General features: G+C 32.4%; 1 protein-coding gene across 2 annotated transcripts; it reads left to right on the top strand.

Annotated features, from left to right (window-relative positions):
* Nucleotides 1–207: 207 nt before the first annotated feature.
* LOC141393910 (uncharacterized) lies at nucleotides 208–20328 on the top strand. 2 transcript variants are annotated; one of them, XM_073967526.1, is made up of 8 exons: nucleotides 208–391; nucleotides 1185–1430; nucleotides 1495–2235; nucleotides 2325–4191; nucleotides 14214–16303; nucleotides 16371–16569; nucleotides 16655–16851; nucleotides 18981–20328. In XM_073967526.1, exons 3-8 carry the CDS (start codon nucleotides 1497–1499, stop codon nucleotides 19514–19516), a joined length of 5628 nt encoding a protein of 1875 aa, XP_073823627.1. In that variant the 5' UTR covers nucleotides 208–391; nucleotides 1185–1430; nucleotides 1495–1496; the 3' UTR covers nucleotides 19517–20328. The 2 variants fall into 2 exon arrangements, with proteins under 2 accessions (XP_073823627.1, XP_073823626.1); XM_073967525.1 differs by lacking the exon at nucleotides 208–391 and having other exon boundaries at nucleotides 1102–1430.
* Nucleotides 20329–25149: the final 4821 nt, after the last annotated feature.

The raw sequence follows: 25149 nt of genomic DNA, 5'->3' as shown, positions 1-25149 counted from the left end.
CGTAGATACATCTCTGGACTTATAGACATGCTCAATTACAGACTAATTGAACGTATCCAACCCTGCACGACAGGAAAAAACAAAAACAAATTTTGTTTATTTACATTTACACAATGAAACGTTTGGTGAGTTAAAAATACAGATATTCTGCGATAATATTGAAATTCTTTCTTTTATTTTTTATTACAGTGGTAAAGGTGGCGAATCTTAGTGGCGAAAAGCCAAGATTCCGAGGAAATATCCAAGTCAATAGTGATCTCTTAAAATTTGGGACAACAAAGGAAGACTCACAGTGGATTATTTATTTCCTCAGCCTCTGGGTGCTTAAGAGGGTTTATATACTTGATACGACCAAAAATGTGCCTCATCGAAATATTGTTTTGGAAGCAAGGTATATGAATCCCCGTTTGTCTTGCTGGCTAGCACGCACGATAGTCCAATCCTCCATCCCCCCACTGAAGTTCAAACTTTTTCACTAAAACGATGCCCACAATAACTCTTGAAGATTTATATTCCACAATTGCTGTTGCACAAGCTTCTCTGCTGGATACATCGAATATTAGTTATCCCCTAAATGATTCATTACTTACTCCCTATGTATTGCACTATTCGGCCCTATTACATGAAGCAAGCATCGCCATCTGAAGGCAAAAAGCGGTCTTCACAAATAAATTCCTTCCTATTGAACTTAATTCCACAAGCTTGGGACCACTCTTCACGTGCTTCTTTGCATTTTGGAACATTTTGCGTCATTTTTATGGCAAACACAACACGTTCTCATTTTATTTAAGTTTTTTCTTTTATTTTCCAATTTTGAAAAAATTAAATTTGAAACGTAACTGACACTGTCTATGTATGTATGTGTTCACCATGATAACCCCATAGACAATGTCAAATCCGTTTTGACAATGAAATGTTGTCAAAGGTTCAATTTGGAAAAAATTTTAATCATATGATTGCATAAGGTTACCTTTTTTAATTGTACCATGAATTGACGCTTTCCGTCGACGTCTTTAATTGTGCTTAACGCCGTTACAACTACTCACCCTCATTTAATTTTATATGAATCACCCTGTCAGCCAATTTAAGCTCTCCTCTCTCAATCGATTTCCGAGAAAAGAAGTTTGACGTTTTGTTTTCTTCTTTATTTTCTTTTCTTTCTTGTCAAACGACGACTTAAATAGAAATAAACAACATTAAAAAAATTATCTATCTAAAAATTCACAAAAAAATATTAAATTATTGGTCAAAAGGAAAATTTTTAATTAGGAATTAGAACAATTGTGTCTTGAAATCATCAATTAAGTAAAGTAAGAACTGGAAGACAATTGCGAAAATTAAGAAATACAATTGGATTGTAGAAAAAAGGCGCCACAACAGACTAGGAGATCAATTACAAGCTGGAAGACATTAGTGGAACTGATTTATAGGTAATTTTGATAACAGTTTATTGTCAAAACATCAAGTTTACAATATACTTGATTTTCCATTTAGAAATGCCTCGTATGCTGGCCAATGAATTTGTCTACTTGCCAGTAGAAGAAAATTGCAGTGACTTAACCCCCCCTACGCCACCAAATGCAAATGCAGTAGGGCATTATCAGCAGCAGGAACTGCCACAAGGCCACAGTCTGCATTATCATCAGCTACCAAGTAGTAATGCTTTAATAATGCCAGAGACTGCTACAACTAGGCACAATAGTCCAATGCAAAATATCCCACAAGAGTGCTTGCAGCAGTCCAGTGATGATGGTGGTCACAATACTAGCCCTGATGAGGTTTTGAAACATCAACAACACATACACACAATTTCATCCAGTGATGATGTGGTAGCAACACAATATGAAGCAGTTGGGGAGACACAGTTACAAATTGTTACCACCAACAGTATAAGTTCAGATGATATGGAGGATTTTAGAGGTTTCGAAGATGATGAAGTGGAGATGCAAAATAAAAGTGTGGTGAACGATGAAATCGATGTTTACGTGCCTAGTCGTGAAAATTTAAAACGTCACTTATCCGCTGATGTCCATCAATATCGCGAAGATTCTGAAGGTGTTGTTGAGGCAATTGAAGTCGATGATGAATATGTGGAGGAGGTTGATGGACAAATTATGTTTAAATCAAAGCTGGAGGAAACCCCTAAGAAGGCAGATAATTGTGATGACAATGAATATAGTCCACATACACCAAACAAACGTAAAAGGCATCAAAATGATGGATTGTCTGGAGAAGGTTAGTACTTATAACTTATCCAATTTCATTATTTTTCATAATTTTTCTATTTGATTTATAACTTATCACTTTCAATCTTCCAATTTCAGCTGTATCGCCCTCAAATTTGAAAACACCACCCGATCAAATTGTTGAAATCAACTCAGATTCCACCACAATATCCCAGAAACATAAACGACAACAGATCAATACAAAATTCCAATTGAATTTCAATCAAAGACAAAATTATCAAACTGCTGCAGCAAATGCTGCCATGCCGCCAGCGACACAAAATAAATGTTCCACAGAATCGACAAGTGAGTTCCCCGTAAGTTCTCCCTCAAATCCCCAACAAACTCCTCGTGGTGCTGGTGGCAAATATCCACCACGACCACCATTTTTGAAAAACACTTTACCAGCCGATTCATTTGAGCGTCAATTGGCCATGATAACCGCCTGTAATCCACAAATGACCTTGGCCGAAAAGATTCAGGGTTGGTGTTGCGAAGATGACTACAGTGATGTAGAAGATGTTGCCCTCTTCGATGAGGAATTTAAACGTTTGGAGGAACAACGTAAAACCGAACTAACAAAACAGAAAAACAAACGACAAACGTCCCCCAAAAAATATGATTTTGGTATATTTCGTCAAATGATTATCGATAACATGAACATGGCTCAGAAAAATAAACGTTTGGTAGCTGGTGGCAATGGTTCTAGGGAAGCTGGGATTTCCTCTTTAAAACAACAAGATGAAACCACTGTCACAAGTGTATCGAGTGGAAGCAGTACTTCAAGTGATGCAAATAAGAACTTGAAACACGCAGATGAAAGGCCATCCACATCAGCTGTGGCCCAACAACAACTCCAACAAAGGCGTTGCAAAGCTAATGTGGCTACTGCTGCAATAAATCAAGATGTGGCAGAAGTCAAAAAAACTCAACGATTTGTTAAAGATTCCAATAATAAAAGGAATCAAAATTCTACGTCACCACCGGCAACATCCTCTTCGGATAATGATTGTTTTCAAAACTCCAAAAAATTGGCCTCAACCGCCCATAAACGTTTTCCCAAAGGAGGAATTGGAGGGGTTGGTGGGGGAGGAGGAGGCGAACAGCCAGCACAAGTCCACATACATGAAAAACTCGTATGTCCCAGTAGTTCTGAAGAAGCAAATAGCCAAGATGTACCTCCACATATGCAATTGATAAAAGGCCCTCCACTGCCGCATCATTTTCAAAGGCAAAAAGCACCCCCACCAAACCCCAAAGAAATGAAAAAGTTAAGCTCCTTGGCATCAAGTGAAAAAATTGACTCGTTTTTTCGGGCTTCCCGGCTTAACAGGGAAATTGATAAACCAACAGAGCCGATAAAGGAAGAAATAAAATCTGAACAAAATTCCAAAAGCCTGGAAATCGAATCCAAAAATGGTCAGCAATTGTTCAAAACACCTATATTGCCAACGAAATATTTTCCAAACAACTTTTCAGCCACCACAGGGGAGGGGGAAGAGGAGGAGTTTCCTGCTATAAACATTAAAAACAATTCTGCAGCAAAATCCCTAATCAGCTTAACATTAGAATCTCAAGCGGAAACCCAAAAGGAAACGGAGAAAATGGAAGCACAGGAGACCATTGTCGCCACATCTGCCACTGATATTCAAGACGAAAACGAAGCTGATGACGGAGTCTATCATCAACAACATGAGTTTTGTAATTACCTAGGTTTAACCGGTATGTCCACTGCGACAGCTATGGCGAATGCTGTAGCCGAATTAGCTCAATGTAATATGGCAAGACGTTCAATGCGTGTATTGCGTCAACAGCAACAGGAACGCAAGGAGAAAAATGCCAAAGAAGAAAGTCAACCGATGAAGCCTTTGAAGAATAAACGCCCGCAGGCTAAAGAAGTGAAGAAATCGGTAGAGCGAAAAGAAGAAATTGAGCCGCAACCGTCGAAGTCAAAAAATTTGGAGAGGTAAGTAAAATTTTTTTTGTAATCTAGGATTTAGATGTTGGTTTGAGTTTGAGAATGTTGCACTTCCCAGAAGGCGACAAATGGAATGTTGTTTTTGTATCTGTGTGAGCTATGAAACAAATGCTTCCAGGGAACCACACGATCACAAAGCTTCAGATGTAGTCCTGACTGCCAGAAGGAAGTATTTATTATAGGCAACAAAGGGAAATATTTACAGGTGACTAGAAGGAAGAATTTATAGGCGACAAATGGAGGGAGTATTTATAGGCGACCTGAAGTTATTATTTATAGCCGATCAGAAGGAGGTATTTATAGGCGACAGAAGGGAGTATTCACGAGCAACCATAAGGGAGGCTCTATAGACGACCAAGGTGGAGTTCTTGTTAGACTACTAAGAGGGGTCTTTATAGGCGACCAGAAGGGAGTCGTTTTATGGGACCACAAGGGACTTTTTATAGTCGACCACGAGGTAACTTTATAGACGACCAGAGGAGTATTTATCGCCGACCAGAAGGGCGTTCTTATAGACGATCAGAAGAGAGGCTTTATATGCGACAATAACGTAGTATTTATATGTAAACAAAAGGAAGTCTTTATAGGCTTCTAGGAGGCTGTCTTTGTAGGCAACCAGAAGAGGAGGAGTATTTTTTAGTCTACCTGAAAGCAGTGTTTATAGATGATCCGAAGAAAACATTATGGACGACGAGAAACGAGTCTTTTTAGACGACCAGAGGGTAACTGTTAATAGACGATCAGTAGTGGGATTCTCTAACTCATTTTTTGAGTTACCGACAAAAATCGGTAACTTTAAAACGCAAAATTATGAATGAAACGTTCAAATGAAAGTTGACAACACTGTTGCTATCGGTAGAACTTTACGACTACTTTTTATTGGTCGTTAACATACCGAATAATATCGTAAATTACCGAAATTAAAACCATTTTAGTTTTAACGATTTTTGTCGGTAACTCCAAAAATGTGCTAGAGAATCGCACTACAGAAGGTGGCCTCTATAGGCGACCATGACGGAGTTTTTAGAGACGGAGCAACCACTACAATTTACGATGGATGATGTTGCAAATGCCATTAGGAACGCTAAGCTATTTAAAGCATTAAGGTCCGAAGGTTCTCAATTGTATTGCTGAAACAGCTGGATTCGCCGGAAGTTGAATATCTCACAAAAGTTCTCAACCTGTCGCTAGCCAACCACATCTTGCCCGAAGTCTGGAAAGTGAGCTGGGTGGTCCCGCTACTGAATGATGAAAGGAAAGGGGACCGATTTCGCCCCTAACAAAGTCTTTTGAGATCTTACTTCTTCCCAGCCCCAGAAATAGCTATCCAGTTGCCGATCATCAGCATAGGTTTCGTTAGTAGCACAGCGCTGCAGGGTATTTTTTAAAGAATATTTTTCATATAAAAGTGCATTTTTAAAGAATATTTTTTTTATAACTTTTTATGAAACGTGGATTTTTTTAATATTTGTCTTTTTCGTAAAATGTGGATATTTTAAAAAATATTTTTTAAGACATATTTTTTATATATACGTTGATTTTTTAAAAAACTATTTTTTTGTATAAAATATGAAATATATAAATTATTTTTTTATATAAATGTGAATTTTTTAAAAAATATTCTTTAAAGAAAAAAGTAAAATATTAAAAAAAAACGTAAAGGAAAATTTATTAAAAAATAATTTTTATATAAACGTGGTTTATTAAAAAATATTTTTTTATATTAACGCGAATTTTTTAAAAATATGTTTTTTTTGTATAAACGTGGATATTTTTAAAAATATTTTTTTTATATAAACGGGGATATTTTTAAAAATATTTTTTTATATAAACGTGGATATTTTTAAAAATATTTTTTTATATAAACGTGGATTTTTTAAAATATATTCTTTTATATAAACGTGGATTTTTTAAAAAATGTTTTTTACATAAACGTGGATTAAACAAAAACAGTTATAATTTTTCCATGAAACAATGATTTAAATTTTTTTCATGAAATGTGGATTTAAAAAAGAATTTAATATAAACGTGGATTAAAAAAAAGAATTTAATATAAACGTGGATTAAAAAAAAAAAGAATTTAATATAAACGTGGATTAAAAAAAAAAGAATTTAATATAAACGTGGATTAAAAAATTATATAAACGTGAATTTAAAAATATATAATTTCATGAAACGTGGCTGTTTTTAAAAAATATTTTTTTAATTTTTTAATAATATTTTTTTATATAAACGTGAATTTTTTATAGAAAATATTTTCATATAAACCTAGATATTTTAAACAATGGTTTCATGGATTTAAAAAAATATACATATAATTTGTTCATGAAACGTGAGTTTTTTAAAAAAAATATTTTTTATAGACGTGGATTTAAAAAAATATATAATTTTTTCATGAAACGTGGATTTTTTTAATTTATTTTATCGACGTGGATAAAATACTGTAATTTTATGAAACGTGGATTTAAAAAAATTATAATTTCATAAATATTTTTTAATTTTTTTTCTTCATAAAATGTGTATTGTATTAAAGAAAATATTTTCAACAATCTTTGTTTTTATACCCTCAGCCTTTAGGTTAGAAAGGGAGGGTATATAGACTTTCATACGGACAAAATGTGCCTCATCGAAATAATGGTTTTAGACCCCAAGTATGTTTGGACGAAATATGTTTCAGACAATTTGGTGTTGATTTAGCCATGTCCGTCCGTCTGTCTGTCTGTCCGTTTGTCTGGCTGGCTGGTGCGCACGATAACTCTCATACGGATGAACCGATTTGGTCCAAAATTTGGCTTTAGCAATATTTTGTCCAAACTTAGTTTAAGTTCGAAGATGGACCATATCGGTCCACTCCTTCCCGTACCTCCCCCACAAAAGTTCGAAAATGTTTGGAAAATTTGTGCGCACGATAACTCTTAAAGGGAGTAACCGATTTGGTCCATACTTTGTACATCGTGAAATTTCTACCAGACTTAGATGAGGTTCCAATATGGACTCAATCGGTAAATTCCTTCGGGTACCTCCCACACAAAATTTCGGAAAGGTTCAGTTTAGGGCCATCTCTCGAATCCCTCTGATTTTTGTTTTAGCAACTTGTATTCACTGTCCTCCATACGACGGTACAAGTTTCATTACGGGCAAGTCCATACTTCCTGAGAAAATAGCCTGAAAGTTGCAAAGAACCCCTATGACACCGTGTGAGGTGGTTGGAGCATAAGAAAACTCTAGAACGGATCTGCCGATTCGGTCCAAAATGTTGCCTTTGTAATATTTTGTTCAAACATAGTTTAAGTTTGAAGATAAGCCATATCGGTCTACTCCTTCAGGTACCTCCCCCACAAAAGTTTAAAAATTTCCGGAAATTTTGTTCATACGGAAACTCTTGAAAGGAGTGGCCGAATTGGTCCATACCTTGCACATCCTGATATATCTACTAGATATAGATTAGGTTCAAATATGGCCTATTTTTGTCCACTCCATCCGGTACCTCCCACACAAAATTTTGGATAACTTTACTTTAAGACCTGCTATCGAATCACTTTGATTTTTGTTGAAGCAACTTGCATTCGATGCCTGAATTACGATGGTAAACGTTTCTTCAGGGGCAAGTCCATACTTCTTGAGCAAACATCCCGAAGTGTGTAAAAACCCCCTATAGCACCATATGTAGTGGCTGGAGATCCACTTCCATAATGGTCAATGTAGATCCATTCCTTTTAGTATCTCTTCCGCAAAACTTTTGATCTTTAATCCTAATCAACATTTTTGTCGGTTCAAACGCCCAAAATTTTTAAAATCCCCTAAATACATACGTATTTTGGAAAAAATTGTTTCAGTATACACAGGCTGAGGGTATATCTCTGTCGGCAAAGCCGACTGATACTTTTTTACTTGTTTCATCTATCGTGGATTTTTTAAGAATATATTTTCATCAATCTTAGACTTTTTAAAGAATATTTTTTCATAAATTTTGGATTTTTTAAAAATATTTTTTATCAATCGTAGATTTTTTAAAGAATATTTTTTCATTTGATTGCTTGAGTGGAGTATTCCCCCATTGCACTATAGGTAATTTGCCCAGTTTTTGAGGCAAAAAGTCGATTTTGCAACATTTTAATAATAATAATTTTTTAGTTGGCATTAAAAAAGAACATGTCAAAATCTATTAATATCCCAGCAAAATTAAATGGAAGTGATTTCATGTGAAATCATGATTTCACTGGTTCTTTTGCATGAGTGCGAAAGGAGTCGTGAAAGATCCCATCTTTTTCATCGAATTTTCATGAGTGCAATTGAAGTCGTGAAAGGTCCGATCTTTTTCATCGAATTTTCATGAGTGCAATCGAAGTCATGAAAGATCCGATCTTTTTCATCGAATTTTCATGAGTGCAATTGAAGTCGTGAAAGATCCGATCTTTGTCACAATATTATCATGAGTTCAAATAAATTGATAAGTAACCGCACAATAAATTATCAAATACTCATATACCCGAATAATTGTGTACTTGCAAAAGTAATTGTTAAAATGAAAATAAAAGTCAGATGAAAGTGGTCGATAGTGGCAAAATTTATATATTTTAATTAAAAATACAATGTAAATTGATATAAAACAAAAGAAAAATATATTTTGTGTTTGGAAACCTGTTTCGTTTTGTGGATATTAAAAAGAAGTATGAAAAAGACCCGGTCTATAAACCACGAGCTTCCCCAGCCGACCAACACCGATATAGTAAAACATATCGAGCTGCAATTATTGGGTTGGTTGGGCCATGTTAACAGGATGGATAAAGATGCCACCGGCATATGAATACGAGCCATTTGACGTTATGCGACCCGAGGGAACAAAACTCCAATGGAAAGATCACGATATCACAAGCATGGCATGCAAAGTGAGAGAAGCAAAGTAGGAGATCGGTAAAATAAGTATAAAAGAGACCATAACGTGGTAACTATTACAGGATAAGCTTTTTCTTTTGAAATAAAATAACAGAATTCAAATTTATACTAGATTTCCCAAACGATGAGCTTGGTTCAGAGATTGACACATAATTTATCGAATATTGGAAAAACGGAACCCCCAAGTTGAAAGAAGTATCTTGCAGCCATCGAAAGAGATAAATATGATATTGCAGATTAATATAATATATAATTTTGAAAATTACATACAAAATAAAGAAAAATAACATCTGGCGATACAAATCATCTGTGCATTGTATTCTTATTAATTCAACAAATTACATAATTGTATTGCGAATTTTATTTCTGATTGGCAAAAATCCGGATCCAAAGCATTGGTGCAAGAAGCCATGACGATGAACTGGTGCAAGAAGCCATGACAATGAACTGGTGCAAGAAGCCATGACAATGAACCGGTGCATGACAATGAACAGGTGAAATCAGGTGTCACTCCCTTGTAAATTTCATCGGTGATTCACCTAAATTTGCACCTATGACAAGTCACTTGCACCTATGATTCAACTCATGATCTGTCATCGAACATTTTGCTGGGTATGAATGATATATTTCAAAATAGCGTCATTATCGCGGTTTAAATTGCAGTCAAAGTGAGAATTTCGAAGAAGAACTAAAAAATATATATATTGTAAGACATATTTCAATGTATTTAAACCGCGGAAAAATAAACCAAATATAAATATATGTAAAATGGAATAAATTGGCAATTGCGAGAGGAATTTATTTAATATAAAATATAGCTTAAACATTTTGGGTAGCGACCAAAAAACACAAAAAGTCAAAAATAAATATTTTATTTTTCTTAAACTCACTTCATATAGACTTATACTAAATTGGCCGTGTTTGGCCGTGATTCTGCTATTGGGAATATCTTTAGCAAAGGGTTCTGAATCAACTACATAATTACCAAGGTGCGATTTTTTGCGTTTTTTGAGTTATATCACTTTTTTGAAGGTGCCCTCCTTGCAGAAAAATATTTATTTTTTTTTAAATTTTTGTTTGGTGAAAGACCCAGCAAAATTAAATGGAAGTGATTCCATGTGAAATCATGACTTCACTGGTTCTTTTTCATGAGTGCAATCGAAGTCATGAAAGATCCGATCTTTTTCATCGAATTTTCATGAGTGCAATTGAAGTCGTGAAAGATCCGATCTTTGTCACAATATTATCATGAGTTCAAATAAATTGATAAGTAACCGCACAATAAATTATCAAATACTCATATACCCGAATAATTGTGTACTTGCAAAAGTAATTGTTAAAATGAAAATAAAAGTCAGATGAAAGTGGTCGATAGTGGCAAAATTTATATATTTTAATTAAAAATACAATGTAAATTTACATAAAACAAAAGAAAAAATTTTTTTTGTTTGGAAACCTGTTTCGTTTTGTGGATATTAAAAAGAAGTATGAAAAAGACCCGGTCTATAAACCACGAGCTTCCCCAGCCGACCAACACCGATATAGTAAAACATATCGAGCTGCAATTATTGGGTTGGTTGGGCCATGTTAACAGGATGGATAAAGATGCCACCGGCATATGAATACGAGCCATTTGACGTTATGCGACCCGAGGGAACAAAACTCCAATTGAAAGATCACGATATCACAAGCATGGCATGCAAAGTGAGAGAAGCAAAGTAGGAGATCGGTAAAATAAGTATAAAAGAGACCATAACGTGGTAACTATTACAGGATAAGCTTTTTCTTTTGAAATAAAATAACAGAATTCAAAATTATATTAGATTTCCCAAACGATGAGCTTGGTTCAGAGATTGACACATAATTTATCGAATATTGGAAAAACGGAACCCCCAAGTTGAAAGAAGTATCTTGCAGCCATCGGAAGAGATAAATATGATATTGCAGATTAATATAATATATAATTTTGAAAATTACATACAAAATAAAGAAAAATAACATCTGGCGATACAAATCATCTGCGCATTGTATTCTTATTAATTCAACAAATTACATAATTGTATTGCGTATTTTATTTCTGATTGGCAAAAATCCGGATCCAAAGCATTGGTGCAAGAAGCCATGACGATGAACTGGTGCAAGAAGCCATGACAATGAACTGGTGCAAGAAGCCATGACAATGAACCGGTGCAAGATGCTATGACAATGAACTGGTGCAAAATGCCGTGACAATGAACTGGTGCAAAATGCCATGACAATGAACTGGTGCAAAATGTCATGACAATGAACTGGTGCAAAATGCCGTGACAATGAACTGGTGCAAAATGCCGTGACAATGAACTGGTGCAAAATGCCGTGACAATGAACTGGTGCAAAATGTCATGACAATGAACTGGTGCAAAATGCCATGACAATGAACAGGTGAAATCAGGTGTCACTCCCTTGTAAATTTCATCGGTGATTCACCTAAATTTGCACCTATGACAAGTCACTTGCACCTATGATTCAACTCATGATCTGTCATCGAACATTTTGCTGGGGAAATATTAAATACGAAAAAGCATCCGATTTGACCTAAAAAGACATTTTCTTTAAAGAAATATTCACCATGTGTTCTAAAAATATACATACGTGTTGTGGTCAACATTTTTTTTTAATTATAGCTGTAATAAGTTCTAACTAGGGATCATGATTGCGTGATTTATTTGGTCCTTTAAAAATGTAATACATATTTATACAGATCTTTTCGCGAATAAATATTTTAAACATATCAATGTTTAAAAAATCTCTTGGCGGATCAGTACTTTAGTTCATTGTGACCGTTTTTCTTTTATTGTAACCGCTTTTATTGGGTTGGAACGGATAAAATAGGTAAAATGAGAATAGGGGGTAGGAAAAAGAAAAGTTGTTCGTTATATCCTGCGTTCGTTATAGACGTATTCGTCTGTAAAATTTTTATTAAAGCCTACTTTTAAATATCATATATTTATATATTTGAAACAGTGCTTAAATTCGTCGCTATCTGCTTCTGCTTTAAAGCGGGCCTGAAAATCGTAACAAATTGTAAAAAATTCTATTCGCGGGGTAACAGGTTTTGTTTGTTATAATCGTGGTCGTTTTAAGAAGTTGAATGTGTGTTCAAATATTAAGAAAAATTCTTTGGAAACATAAAACTTTGTTCGCTATAAACGCAGTTTCTTATAACCGATGTTCGCTATATCCGAATTTTACGTTGTAATTCTTTGTTTTATCTTACTTTTGCATATAAAGCAATAAAAATGTATAAAAAGCCCACATATCCACCGCTATTAATTTTTGCCTCAAAAACAGACCAAATTACCTATAGTGCATTGGCTCAACTTCATTTACTTCATTTCATTACTTCATTTCATCAATCGTGAATTATTTAAACGAATATTTTTTTCAGATATAAACGTGGATTTTTTAAACGAATATTTTTTATATACCTATAAACGTGGATTTTATAATCGAATATTTTTATACCCTCCACCATATGGAGGGTATAATTAAACTTGTCATTCCGTTTGTAACACATCGAAATATTCGTCGGAGAACCTATAAAGTATATATATTATTGATCAGCATAAAATTCTATGTCGATTTAACCATGTCCGTCTGACCGTCCGTCCGTCTGTCTGTTGAAATCAAGATACAGCTCGCAATTTTAAAGAGAGTCAATATTTGGTATAGAAGTTTTTATTACTTGCAGGATGGTTGGTATTGAAAATGGGCTATATCGGTCCACGTTTTGATATAGCCCCCATAGAACGGTACCACCCGATTTTCGGTATTTTGAAGGTATTAGCTTAATTATCCCACCGAAATGACTGAAATTTGGCATTTAGTCTTCTTTTAGTGTATAAAACTTCCCCCAGAATTTTGTCGCTATCGGTCCACGCCTTCATATAGCCCCCATAGAACGGTACCTCTCGATTTTCGGTATTTTGAAGGTTTTAGCTTCATTATTACACCGATATGGCTGAAATTTGGTACTTAGTCTACGTTGGGGGTATAAAACTTCCCACCCAGAATTTTGTCGGTATCGGTCCATGCCTTCATATTTGCCCCCATAGAACTGTACCTCCCGATTTTCGGTATTTTAAAGGTTTTAGCTTCATTATCACATATGGTTAAAATTTGGTACTTAGTCTACGTTGGGGGTATAAAACTTTCCCCCAGAATTTTGTCGGTGTCGGTCCATGCCTTCATATTTGCCCCCATAGAACGGTATTTTGAATTTTCGGTATTTTGAACGTTGTGGCCTCAATATTGCACCGAAATGGCTGAAGTTTGGTGTCCTCAACTTTCCTCCGAAATGGCTCAAATTTGGTATTAAGACATCGTTGGGGGTTCTCAACTTTCCTCTTTAAATTTGTCATATAGGTCCACGCCTTCATATAGTCCCCATAGAACGGTACCTCCCGATTTTCGGTATTTTGAAGATTGTGGCCTCAATTTTCCTCCGAAATGGCTGAAATTTGGTATTTAGACTTGGTTGGGGATACTCAAAATTTGTCGGTATAGGTCCACGCCTTCATATAGCCCCCATGGAAAGGTACCTCCCGATTTTCGGTATTTTGAATATTGTGGCTTCAATATTCCACCAAAATGGCTGAAATTCGGTATTCAATTTTCTTTGCGTCTAAAATTGAATTGAAACTAATTTTTCCATTTTACTTCAATACATTTCGTGGTGGAGGGTATAACAAGTTCGGCCCGGCCGAACTTAACGCCCTTCTTACTTGTTTCATATATAAACTTGCATTTTTTAAACGAATATTTTTTTATATATAAGCGTGGAGTTATAAACGAATATTCTTTCATATATAAACGTGGATTTTTTAAACGAATATTCTTTTATCAATCTTTGGATTTTTTATTCATGAATCGTGGATTTTTTCAAGAATATTTCGGCTTTAACGAAAGCTTTTATATCAGACACAATCAGCACGCACGTTGTTATATAGAAATAGAAATGATTTGTGAATATTGTCGCCTTGAGAGTATTTTGTCAAACACAGTCGGCCCGGAGTTTATAGGCTTTTCAGTAAATATTTTTTTATTAATTAATTATATATTTTGTTTTCTTTCAGTTCAATTTCTCAAGCCTCAGAGCCCATTTCACATTCAACAGCCTCTATGAAAGGCGTTAACAAACAAAGTCAAAACAAACCGAAAGTCCCATCGCTGAGTGGTGCAGCAAATTCAGTGAAAAATGAACCACAAATTAAAATTTTGTGTCACATTGCAAACACAACAACAACAAATGAATTACTTACAGATAAGAAATACCAAGAAGAAATTGCTTTACCACAGCGAGAGCCCTTAATGCGCCAAGCCAAGAACAAAATACTTGGCTCATTGGATTCCCATCATGATATAAAGAAAAGTGAAATTCGTACAGAAATATTGAATGATATAAAGACTGAAAATATAACAGCATCAGATGAATTGGAAAAACAGCATCAAATGAGTGGAAAATCCAAACCTTTATCCCCACAAAGGCTCAATAGACGCTCTAAAATGTTACGATCTCAGCGTTCAAATAAATCTATAAGTGATGTGAACATTATGGAAGAGAAACAAATAACTTCCATTAAAATTGAGAAATCTAGTCCAACGGTTTTCAATGGAGATGTGAAAACCAATGATGTGTTTAAAAAGGAAGCATCAAATGATCCCTGCAGTTGCAGCAACAACAGTATTGATGATGGAGGTGATGATGATGTTGATGGGGCATTAACACCCACAATTTCTTTGTTTATGAAAACAAAGTTACAAGCTGCCTTGGAGGAATCACGTAAAACCAAACCCAGTATTTTCATAGTACAAACTTTGGAGAGTAATAAGGAAAAAACAAACATATGCAACAACAACAACATCTCTCCCAACAACAATAATAATAACCTGGAGAAGGCAACATATGAAGAAATTCCCACTACCAAAACGGTACCGTCAAAAATTGAAGTTAGGACACAATTGGGAAGTACCTCTGCACCGGCTGCTGCCATTAAAGTCAACAATAATGTGACAAAGAAAAAGAAGAGCAATGGCTTACTTAAACGTAGAGCCAAAACATTTAGCCTGCGCAGCACACCAAAACGCGAACTAAGAGCCAGAAAAATTATCTTCATTAAATCCACAACAACAAAAGATAAAACTCCCAAAAATAAAAAGCTAAAGGAAGAAGTGCCATCTAAAAAGTCTCTTTTTGCAAAATCCAATAAACCCAAGGAAGTGGTGAAACAGGAAAAGAAGGAGAAACAGGAAAAGGTTACCAAGTCATATTGTAATGCCCAAACTGAAACAAGTGATTTGGAGTTGTTGGGTAATCAAATTTCAACGCGCACCCGGTTAATGGCTAAAGCCTCAGCTTTATTGCAACGTTCCAAACGGAGCATGTCTTTGTTTGGCAACAGGGCACGTGGAGGAGGAAGAGGTGGTGGTGGTGGCAAAACTTTGAAATCTAAACTAGGCCTGAAATTAATGGCTAAACCACAAACTCTGCAACCAAAGGAATATAAAACAGCCAGTACTTCTATAACACCACCACCTGCCACCGCTGTATCCTCACCTTCACCAACAGCATTCAAACCCAATACCACCACAAGCTCCAACGAAGATAGAGCAGTTTTAAGTGTGGAAATGGAACCTCCCCCCACATTTATTGCCCCTGCACCATCCTCACTTAACTTTCATGAGTCAGAAAATGTTGTTGTATCCTCAACCACAAATTCCTATGATGAAAGGCTGGGTCATGCACTCATCATTCCCTGTTCTCCCATTACAATGGCATCATCTACCCCCATTGAAACAAAAGATAATTGGACACAAAGTGAACCTGTTGATGGCACAGCTAATATACAACTTCTTTATGGCCATGCGACAGCCACTCATCAAATGCGTAATCCCATAAAGTCAGAATTTGGTGTGGTGCTATATATTTACTATGAAGTGGACATACTTATTGTTGTACAAGAGCATCTAATAAGTTTTTGGAAATGCCCAAAACTGGTTAATGCTTTAACAGCGCCACAGGGGAAGTTCAATAACTCACCAACACAACACTCCTCGGCAACATCACCTGTGCTACAAGAAATCTATAAGAATTTTAAATTTAACTCTACATTGAATGGGGATGGGGAATGGATTCCATTGGGAGAGCTAAAGCGTTTGACACATGGTACTATAAAAATCATTTCCTGGCAGCAAGGAGAGTATAATTAAATATTTGTTTTTTTCTTTTTTAGATTATGAAATAGTTGTACCCTATGCCAATCGTATTTGTCTCCACAATTCCACACCAATTTATGTTGAGATGAGGGCCCGTCCATTACCCAAAAATCATCGTGAATGTAATCTATTATCCATCTACATAAATATTTACTATTTCCATGATGAGGAATTAATTGCTAAAAGCAATTCCATACAATTGGATAATATACAAAGGTAGATAACACCACGAATATTTTTTCAAATGTCTCAAATTTTATTAAAACATTTATTTTTCTAAATTTTATTTTTTGTTTTATAGTGATCTCACCTCTGTTAATTATACCACCCTGACCGATTCACGTTATTTCATCATAACATGGCCCCAAGAAAATCTTTTGGGTAAAACACGTTCGGGCCTTTGTAAATATTCCATAACACCACAATTGGATACCCTAGCCAGTATAAGAGAATTCAAAAGTATGCGTCACACAATACGTTATTTGGAGTGTATGAAGGGTAAGTTTTTTAATATTATATACTTTTCAATTATCCGTTTATAGAAGACCTCAAAAGGACTTCTGCCTTTAGAAGACCTCAAGAAGTCTTCTTCTGTCTACAGAAGACCTCAAGAGGTATTTTTCTTCTATCTACAGAGGACCTCAAGAGGCTTTCTTCTGTCTATAGAAGACCTCAAAAGGTCTTCTTCTGTCTATAGAAGACCCCAAGAGGTCTGCTTCTGTCTATAGAACACCTCAAGTGGTCTGCTTCTGTCTATAGAAGACGTCAAGTGGTCTGCTTCTGTCCATAGAAGACCCCAAGAGGCCTTCTGTCTATACCAGAACTCAGGAGGTCTTCTGCCTACGGGAGACCTCAAGAGGTCTTCTGTCTATGTAAGACCTCAATAAATCTTCTGTCCCTAGAGTACCTCAAGAGGTCTTCTGTCTCATCAAAACCTCAAGAAGTCATCTGTCTATAGATGACCCCAAGAGGTCTTCTGTCTACAGAAGACCCCAAGAGGTCTTCTGTCTATAGAAGACCCCAAGAGGTCTTCTGTCTATAGTAGAACTCAATAGATCTTCTGTATATAGAAGACCTCAGGAGGATTTCTGCCTACAGAAGACCTCAGGAGGTCTTCTATCTATAGACGTTTTCTGCCTATAGAAGACCTCAAGAGGTTTTCTTCTGTTTATAGAAGACTCAAGGGGTCTTCTGGCTATAGAAGACCACATGAGGTATTCTGTCTATAGTTGAAATAAAGACGTATTCCTTATATAGAAGACCTCAAGAGGTCTTCCGTCCAAAGAGGACCTTAAGACCTCAAAAGGACTTCTGTCTATAGAAGACCTCAAGAGGTCTTCTGTCTATAGAAGATCTCTAGAGGTCTTCTAACTATAGAGGTCTTCTGTCTAACGAAGTCTATAGAAGACCTAAAAAGGTCTTCCGTCTGTAGGAGACATCAAGAGGTCTTCTGCCTATAGAAGAACTCAAGTGGATCTTCTGTCTCAGGAGATCTTCTGTCTATAGAACACCTAAAAAGGTCTTCTTTCCATAGAAGACCTAAAAAGGTCTTCCGTCTGTAGAAGACATCAAAAGGTTTTCTGTCTGTAGAAGACCTCAAGAGGGTCTTCTGTCTATAGAAAACCGCAAGAAGTCTTCTGTCTATAGACGACCTTCTGTCTAAAGAAAACCTCAAGACGTCTTCTGTCTATAGAAGATCCCTAGAGGTTTTCTAACAATAGAGGTCTTCTGTCTATAGAAGAACTCAAGTGGTCCTTTCTCTATAGAAGAGCTCAAGAGATATTCTGTCTATAGATGACCTCAAGAGGTCTTCTGTCTATAGAAGACCTCAAGAGGTCTTCTGTCTATAGAAGACCTCAAGAGGTCTTCTGTCTATAGAAGACCTCAAGAGGTCTTCTGTCTATAGAAGACCTCAAGAGGTCTTCTGTCTATAGAAGACCTCAAGAGGTCTTCTGTCTATAGAAGACCTCAAGAGGTCTTCTGTCTATAGACGACTTCAAGAGACCTTCTGTCTATAGACGACTTCAAGAGACCTTCTGTCCATAGAAAACCGCAAGAAGTCTTCTGTCTATAGACGACCTTCTGTCTATAGAAAACCTCAAGAGGTCTTCTGTCTATAGAAGACCACAAGAGGTCTTCTTCTGTCTATAGAAGCCCTCAAGAGGTCTTCTTCTACCTATAGAAGCCCTCAAGAGGCCTTCTTCTGTCTATAGAAGCCCTCAAGAGGCCTTCTTCTGTCTACAGAAGACTTAAAAAGGTCTTCCGTCTGCAGAAGAAATCTAGAGGCCTTCTGTCTGTAGAAGTTCTCAAGAGGTCTTCTGTCTGTAGAAGTTCTCTAAAGGTCTTCTGTCTATGGAAGTTCTCGAGAGGTCATCTTCTGTCTATAGAAGACCTCAAGAGGTCTTCTTCTGTCTGTCGAAGACCTCAAGAGATATTCTTCTGTCTATATAAGACCTCAAAAGGTCTTCTGTCTATTGAAGATCTCAGGAGATCTTCTGCCTATAGAAGACCTCTAGAGGTCTTCTGTCTATAGTATATATATTAAAAACATCCACGATTTTCTTCACTGGTTTTAAAAATCCATGAAAAACACTTCTAATTTATTTTTATTTCCCTTTTCCTTCCAGACGATAAACTTCTCGGTTTGGGCGATAGTCAAATAACCATTTGGGATCATCGCAGTGGTGATGTTCTAATGAATTATGATCTCGAAATACCATTGGGTAAACATTTGGGTTCTGTTTATTTTCCTAGTCAGGATGTGGAAGAGAATAATATGATTATCTTTTATCAATTTCGTGATCTTAATCCTCCGGCAACATCACCGGAACTTCTAACACTGGCATGTACAATATCGCATAGCCAGCCGATGTATCGTATACTACAACAACAACCATTACCAAAATCGTTTAAGCATATACAATACGCCATCAATACTGGAGAACACATAATTGTGTCGAGTGATAAAAATGATGAAATTTGGATCTGCTGTAATAATCCACGTCTCGTGGCTCTGGTGCCACAAGCCACAGGCAAACAACGTTTCTTTAGTCGTGATAGATCACAATTGATAGAGCTTAGCGGGGATACCCTCAACTTGGATACTTTGGCAAATAATATTTTACAATTAGCTGCTGGTTTGGCCTTGCAACAACGTCTTTAAAAATACAACAGAATTTTGTTCACATTTTTAAACTAATTTATTTTAGGTTATAAGGGTTTATAAATTTAATGCAACGCAAGGAACTTGGTTTTTTTTTTGTTAGATATGAATTAAGTTATTTTCTTTGTTTTGATTTGAAGTCTTATTTTAGTTTTCTAAAAACAAAATATTTTCGCCACCACACCCACCCCCACTTTAAGAGTTGTTAAACACATTTGTTTTTTCTTTTTTAATTGCTTTCATATTTTTTTTATTATTACAAATTTTTCCTATATTTAAAACATTGTTATTTCTTTATTGCTTTCTAGGTTATAGTTGCTATTTTTTTATAATTGAATTTGAATTGTTTTAGTATCGAATCATTAGTACATACCGAAGAGCAAAATTTATAGTGTGCATATATTGTTTTTAGTTTAACAAAAAAAATTACTCCACCCCTATTTTTAGCCTTTTCTAAAAGAAAACAACAAAAACTTGAAATTAAGAAATCAATTTTTGTAATATATTAAAAATTCAAGTGTTGCTTTATCTTTATATAATAATGCATATACCCAAATCTGATTATCACACCTACACACACACCCATCATCATATATATATGTAACTTTATAAACACATTTAAATCTTACAAAAATCCCCACAATTTACATAAATATACATATGTGTCTGAGACACTTTAATGTTTTTAATTTTAAAATTTATTTTTTTCTCTTCTTAGTATTAAATAAAAAACATAAAACATTATAAAGGAAATAAAAACTCTTGTAATATTTTAATTTATGCAAAAATAAATTCAAAGTGATTAAATTTAATTCGATGGCAGTAAATCATTTTTTGCTAAAGTGGATTTTTAAAACATTGAAAAATGTGTTTTTTTTAATGAATATTTTTTCTATATATAAACCAGGTTAATTTTTTTAATTAATAATTTTTTCATATATAAAAGGGGATTTTTTAAACGAATATTTTCTCAAGAAAACGTGGATTTTTTAAACGAATATTTTTTCATAAATAAAAGTAGGTTTTTTAAACGAATATTTTCTCAAGAAAACGTGGATTTTTTAAACGAATATTTTTCATAAATAAAAGTAGGTTTTTTAAACGAATATTTTCTCAAGAAAACGTGGATTTTTAAACGAATATTTTCTCAAGAAAACGTGGATTTTTTAAACGAATATTTTTTCATAAATAAAAGTAGGTTTTTTAAACGAATATTTTTTCATAAATAAAAGTAGGTTTTTTAAACGAATATTTTTTCATAAATAAAAGTAGGTTTTTTAAACGAATATTTTCTCAAGAAAACGTGGATTTTTTAAACGAATATTTTTTCATAAATAAAAGTAGGTTTTTTAAACGAATATTTTCTCAAGAAAACGTGGATTTTTTAAACGAATATTTTTCATAAATAAAAGTAGGTTTTTTAAACGAATATTTTCTCAAGAAAACGTGGATTTTTAAACGAATATTTTCTCAAGAAAACGTGGATTGTTTAAACGAATATTTTTTCATAAATAAAAGTAGGTTTTTTAAACGAATATTTTCTCAAGAAAACGTGGATTTTTTAAACGAATATTTTTTCATAAATAAAAGTAGGTTTTTTAAACGAATATTTTTTCATAAATAAAAGTAGGTTTTTTAAACGAATATTTTCTCAAGAAAACGTGGATTTTTTAAACGAATATTTTTTCATAAATAAAAGTAGGTTTTTTAAACGAATATTTTCTCAAGAAAACGAGGATTTTTAAACGAATATTTTTTCATAAATAAAAGTAGGTTTTTTAAACGAATATTTTCTCAAGAAAACGAGGATTTTTAAACGAATATTTTCTCAAGAAAACGTGGATTTTTTAAACGAATATTTTTTCATAAATAAGAATAGGTTTCTTAAACGAATATTTTCTCAAGAAAACGTGGATTTTTAAACGAATATTTTTTCATAAATAAAAGTAGGGTTTTTAAACGAATATTTTCTCAAGAAAACGTGGATTTTTTAAACGAATATTTTTCATAAATAAACCTGGATTTTTTAAACGAATATTTTTCATAAATAAACGTGGATTTTTTAAACGAATATTTTTCATAAATAAACCTGGATTTTTTAAACGAATATTTTTCATAAATAAAAGTGGATTTTTTAAACGAATATTTTTCATAAATAAACCTGGATTTTTTTAAACGAATATTTTTCATAAATAAACGTGGATTTTTTAAACGAATATTTTTCATAAATAAACGTGGATTTTTTAAACGAATATTTTTCATAAATAAACGTGGATTTTTTAAACGAATATTTTTCATAAATAAACCTGGATTTTTTAAACGAATATTTTTCATAAATAAACGTGGATTTTTTAAACGAATATTTTCTCAAGAAATCCTGGATTTTTAAACGATTTTTTTCATATATAAGCATGGTTTTTTAAACGAATATTTTTCCATGAACCGTGGATTTTTAAATAATATTTTTCCATGAATCGTGAATTTTTTAAAGGATATTTTTTCATGAATCGTGGTTTTTTTAGAGAGTATTTTTCCATCAATCTTGGCTCTTTTAAACGGATATTTTTCCATGTGTCGTGGATTTTTAAGGAATATTTTTTTCATTAATCGTGGATTTTTTAAAGAATATTTTTTCATTAATCGTGGATTTTTTAAAGAATATTTTTTCATTAATCGTGGATTTTTTAAAGAATATTTTTTCATTAATCGTTGATTTTTTAAAGAATTATTTTTTCATCAATCGTGGAATTTTTAAAGAATATTTTTTCATTAATCTTGGATTTTTTTAAGAATATTTTTTCATTAATCGTGGATTTTTTAAAGAATACTTTTTCATTAATCGTGGATTTTTTAAAGAATATTTTTTCATTAATCGTGGATTTTTTTAAGAATATTTGTTCATTAATCGTGGATTTTTTAAGAATATTTTTTTCATTAATCGTGGATTTTTTAAAGAATATTTTTTCATCAATCGTGGATTTTTTAAAGAATATTTTTTCATTAATCGTGGATTTTTTAAAGAATATTTTTTCATTAATCGTTGATTTTTTAAAGAATATTTTTTCATCAATCGTGGAATTTTTAAAGAATATTTTTTCATTATTCTTGGATTTTTTTAAGAATATTTTTTCATTAATCGTGGATTTTTTAAAGAATATTTTTTCATTAATCGTGGATTTTTTAAAGAATATTTTTTCATTAATCGTGGATTTTTTTAAGAATATTTGTTCATTAATCGTGGATTTTTAAAGAATATTTTTCATTAATCGTGGATTTTTAAAGAATATTTTTCATTAATCGTGGATTTGTTAAAGAATATTTTTCATTAATCGTGGATTTTTAAAGAATATTTTTCATAAATCGTGGATTTTTAAAGAATATTTTTCATTAATCGTGGATTTGTCAAAGAATATTTTTCATTAATCGTGGATTTTTTAAAGAATATTTTTTCATAAATCGTGGATTTTTTAAAGAATATTTTTTCATAAATCGTGGATTTTTTAAAGAATATTTTTTCATAAATCGTGGATTTTTTAAAGAATATTTTTTCATAAATCGTGGATTTTTTAAAGAATATTTTTTCATAAATCGTGGATTTTTTAAAGAATATTTTTTCATAAATCGTGGATTTTTTAAAGAATATTTTTTCATAAATCGTGGATTTTTTAAAGAATATTTTTTCATAAATCGTGGATTTTTTAAAGAATATTTTTTCATAAATCGTGGATTTTTTAAAGAATATTTTTTCATAAATCGTGGATTTTTTAAAGAATATTTTTTCATAAATCGTGGATTTTTTAAAGAATATTTTTTCATAAATCGTGGATTTTTTAAAGAATATTTTTTCATAAATCGTGGATTTTTTAAAGAATATTTTTTCATAAATCGTGGATTTTTTAAAGAATATTTTTTCATAAATCGTGGATTTTTTAAAGAATATTTTTTCATAAATCGTGGATTTTTTAAAGAATATTTTTTCATAAATCGTGGATTTTTTAAAGAATATTTTTTCATAAATCGTGGATTTTTTAAAGAATATTTTTTCATAAATCGTGGATTTTTTAAAGAATATTTTTTCATAAATCGTGGATTTTTTAAAGAATATTTTTTCATAAATCGTGGATTTTTTAAAGAATATTTTTTCATAAATCGTGGATTTTTTAAAGAATATTTTTTCATAAATCGTGGATTTTTTAAAGAATATTTTTTCATAAATCGTGGATTTTTTAAAGAATATTTTTTCATAAATCGTGGATTTTTTAAAGAATATTTTTTCATAAATCGTGGATTTTTTAAAGAATATTTTTTCATAAATCGTGGATTTTTTAAAGAATATTTTTTCATAAATCGTGGATTTTTTAAAGAATATTTTTTCATAAATCGTGGATTTTTTAAAGAATATTTTTTCATAAATCGTGGATTTTTTAAAGAATATTTTTTCATAAATCGTGGATTTTTTAAAGAATATTTTTTCATAAATCGTGGATTTTTTAAAGAATATTTTTTCATAAATCGTGGATTTTTTAAAGAATATTTTTTCATAAATCGTGGATTTTTTAAAGAATTTTTTTTCATAAATCGTGGATTTTTTAAAGAATATTTTTTCATAAATCGTGGATTTTTTAAAGAATATTTTTTCATAAATCGTGGATTTTTTAAAGAATATTTTTTCATAAATCGTGGATTTTTTAAAGAATATTTTTTCATAAATCGTGGATTTTTTAAAGAATATTTTTTCATAAATCGTGGATTTTTTAAAGAATATTTTTTCATAAATCGTGGATTTTTTAAAGAATATTTTTTCATAAATCGTGGATTTTTTAAAGAATATTTTTTCATAAATCGTGGATTTTTTAAAGAATATTTTTTCATAAATCGTGGATTTTTTAAAGAATATTTTTTCATAAATCGTGGATTTTTTAAAGAATATTTTTTCATAAATCGTGGATTTTTTAAAGAATATTTTTTCATAAATCGTGGATTTTTTAAAGAATATTTTTTCATAAATCGTGGATTTTTTAAAGAATATTTTTTCATAAATCGTGGATTTTTTAAAGAATATTTTTTCATAAATCGTGGATTTTTTAAAGAATATTTTTTCATAAATCGTGGATTTTTTAAAGAATATTTTTTCATAAATCGTGGATTTTTTAAAGAATATTTTTTCATAAATCGTGGATTTTTTAAAGAATATTTTTTCATAAATCGTGGATTTTTTAAAGAATATTTTTTCATAAATCGTGGATTTTTTAAAGAATATTTTTTCATAAATCGTGGATTTTTTAAAGAATATTTTTTCATAAATCGTGGATTTTTTAAAGAATATTTTTTCATAAATCGTGGATTTTTTAAAGAATATTTTTTCATAAATCGTGGATTTTTTAAAGAATATTTTTTCATAAATCGTGGATTTTTTAAAGAATATTTTTTCATAAATCGTGGATTTTTTAAAGAATATTTTTTCATAAATCGTGGATTTTTTAAAGAATATTTTTTCATAAATCGTGGATTTTTTAAAGAATATTTTTTCATAAATCGTGGATTTTTTAAAGAATATTTTTTCATAAATCGTGGATTTTTTAAAGAATATTTTTTCATAAATCGTGGATTTTTTAAAGAATATTTTTTCATAA

Source organism: Musca autumnalis, unplaced genomic scaffold, assembly GCF_047663935.1.
Source record: "Musca autumnalis isolate F117 unplaced genomic scaffold, ASM4766393v1 scaffold_2, whole genome shotgun sequence".
Classification (NCBI taxonomy): domain Eukaryota; kingdom Metazoa; phylum Arthropoda; class Insecta; order Diptera; family Muscidae; genus Musca; species Musca autumnalis.
The sequence above is the reverse complement of the archived record's forward strand: the minus strand, read 5'-3'. Positions and strand labels throughout refer to the sequence as shown.

Excerpts from the sequence above, each read along its gene's own strand:
- LOC141393910 (XM_073967526.1), top strand. The coding sequence starts at position 1,497 with ATGCCTCGTATGCTGGCCAATGAATTTGTCTACTTGCCAGTAGAAGAA. Across the intron at positions 2,236-2,324 it reads TGATGGATTGTCTGGAGAAG|CTGTATCGCCCTCAAATTTG; the intron begins GTTAGTACTTAT and ends TTCCAATTTCAG. Across the intron at positions 16,570-16,654 it reads CAATTGGATAATATACAAAG|TGATCTCACCTCTGTTAATT; the intron begins GTAGATAACACC and ends TTTGTTTTATAG.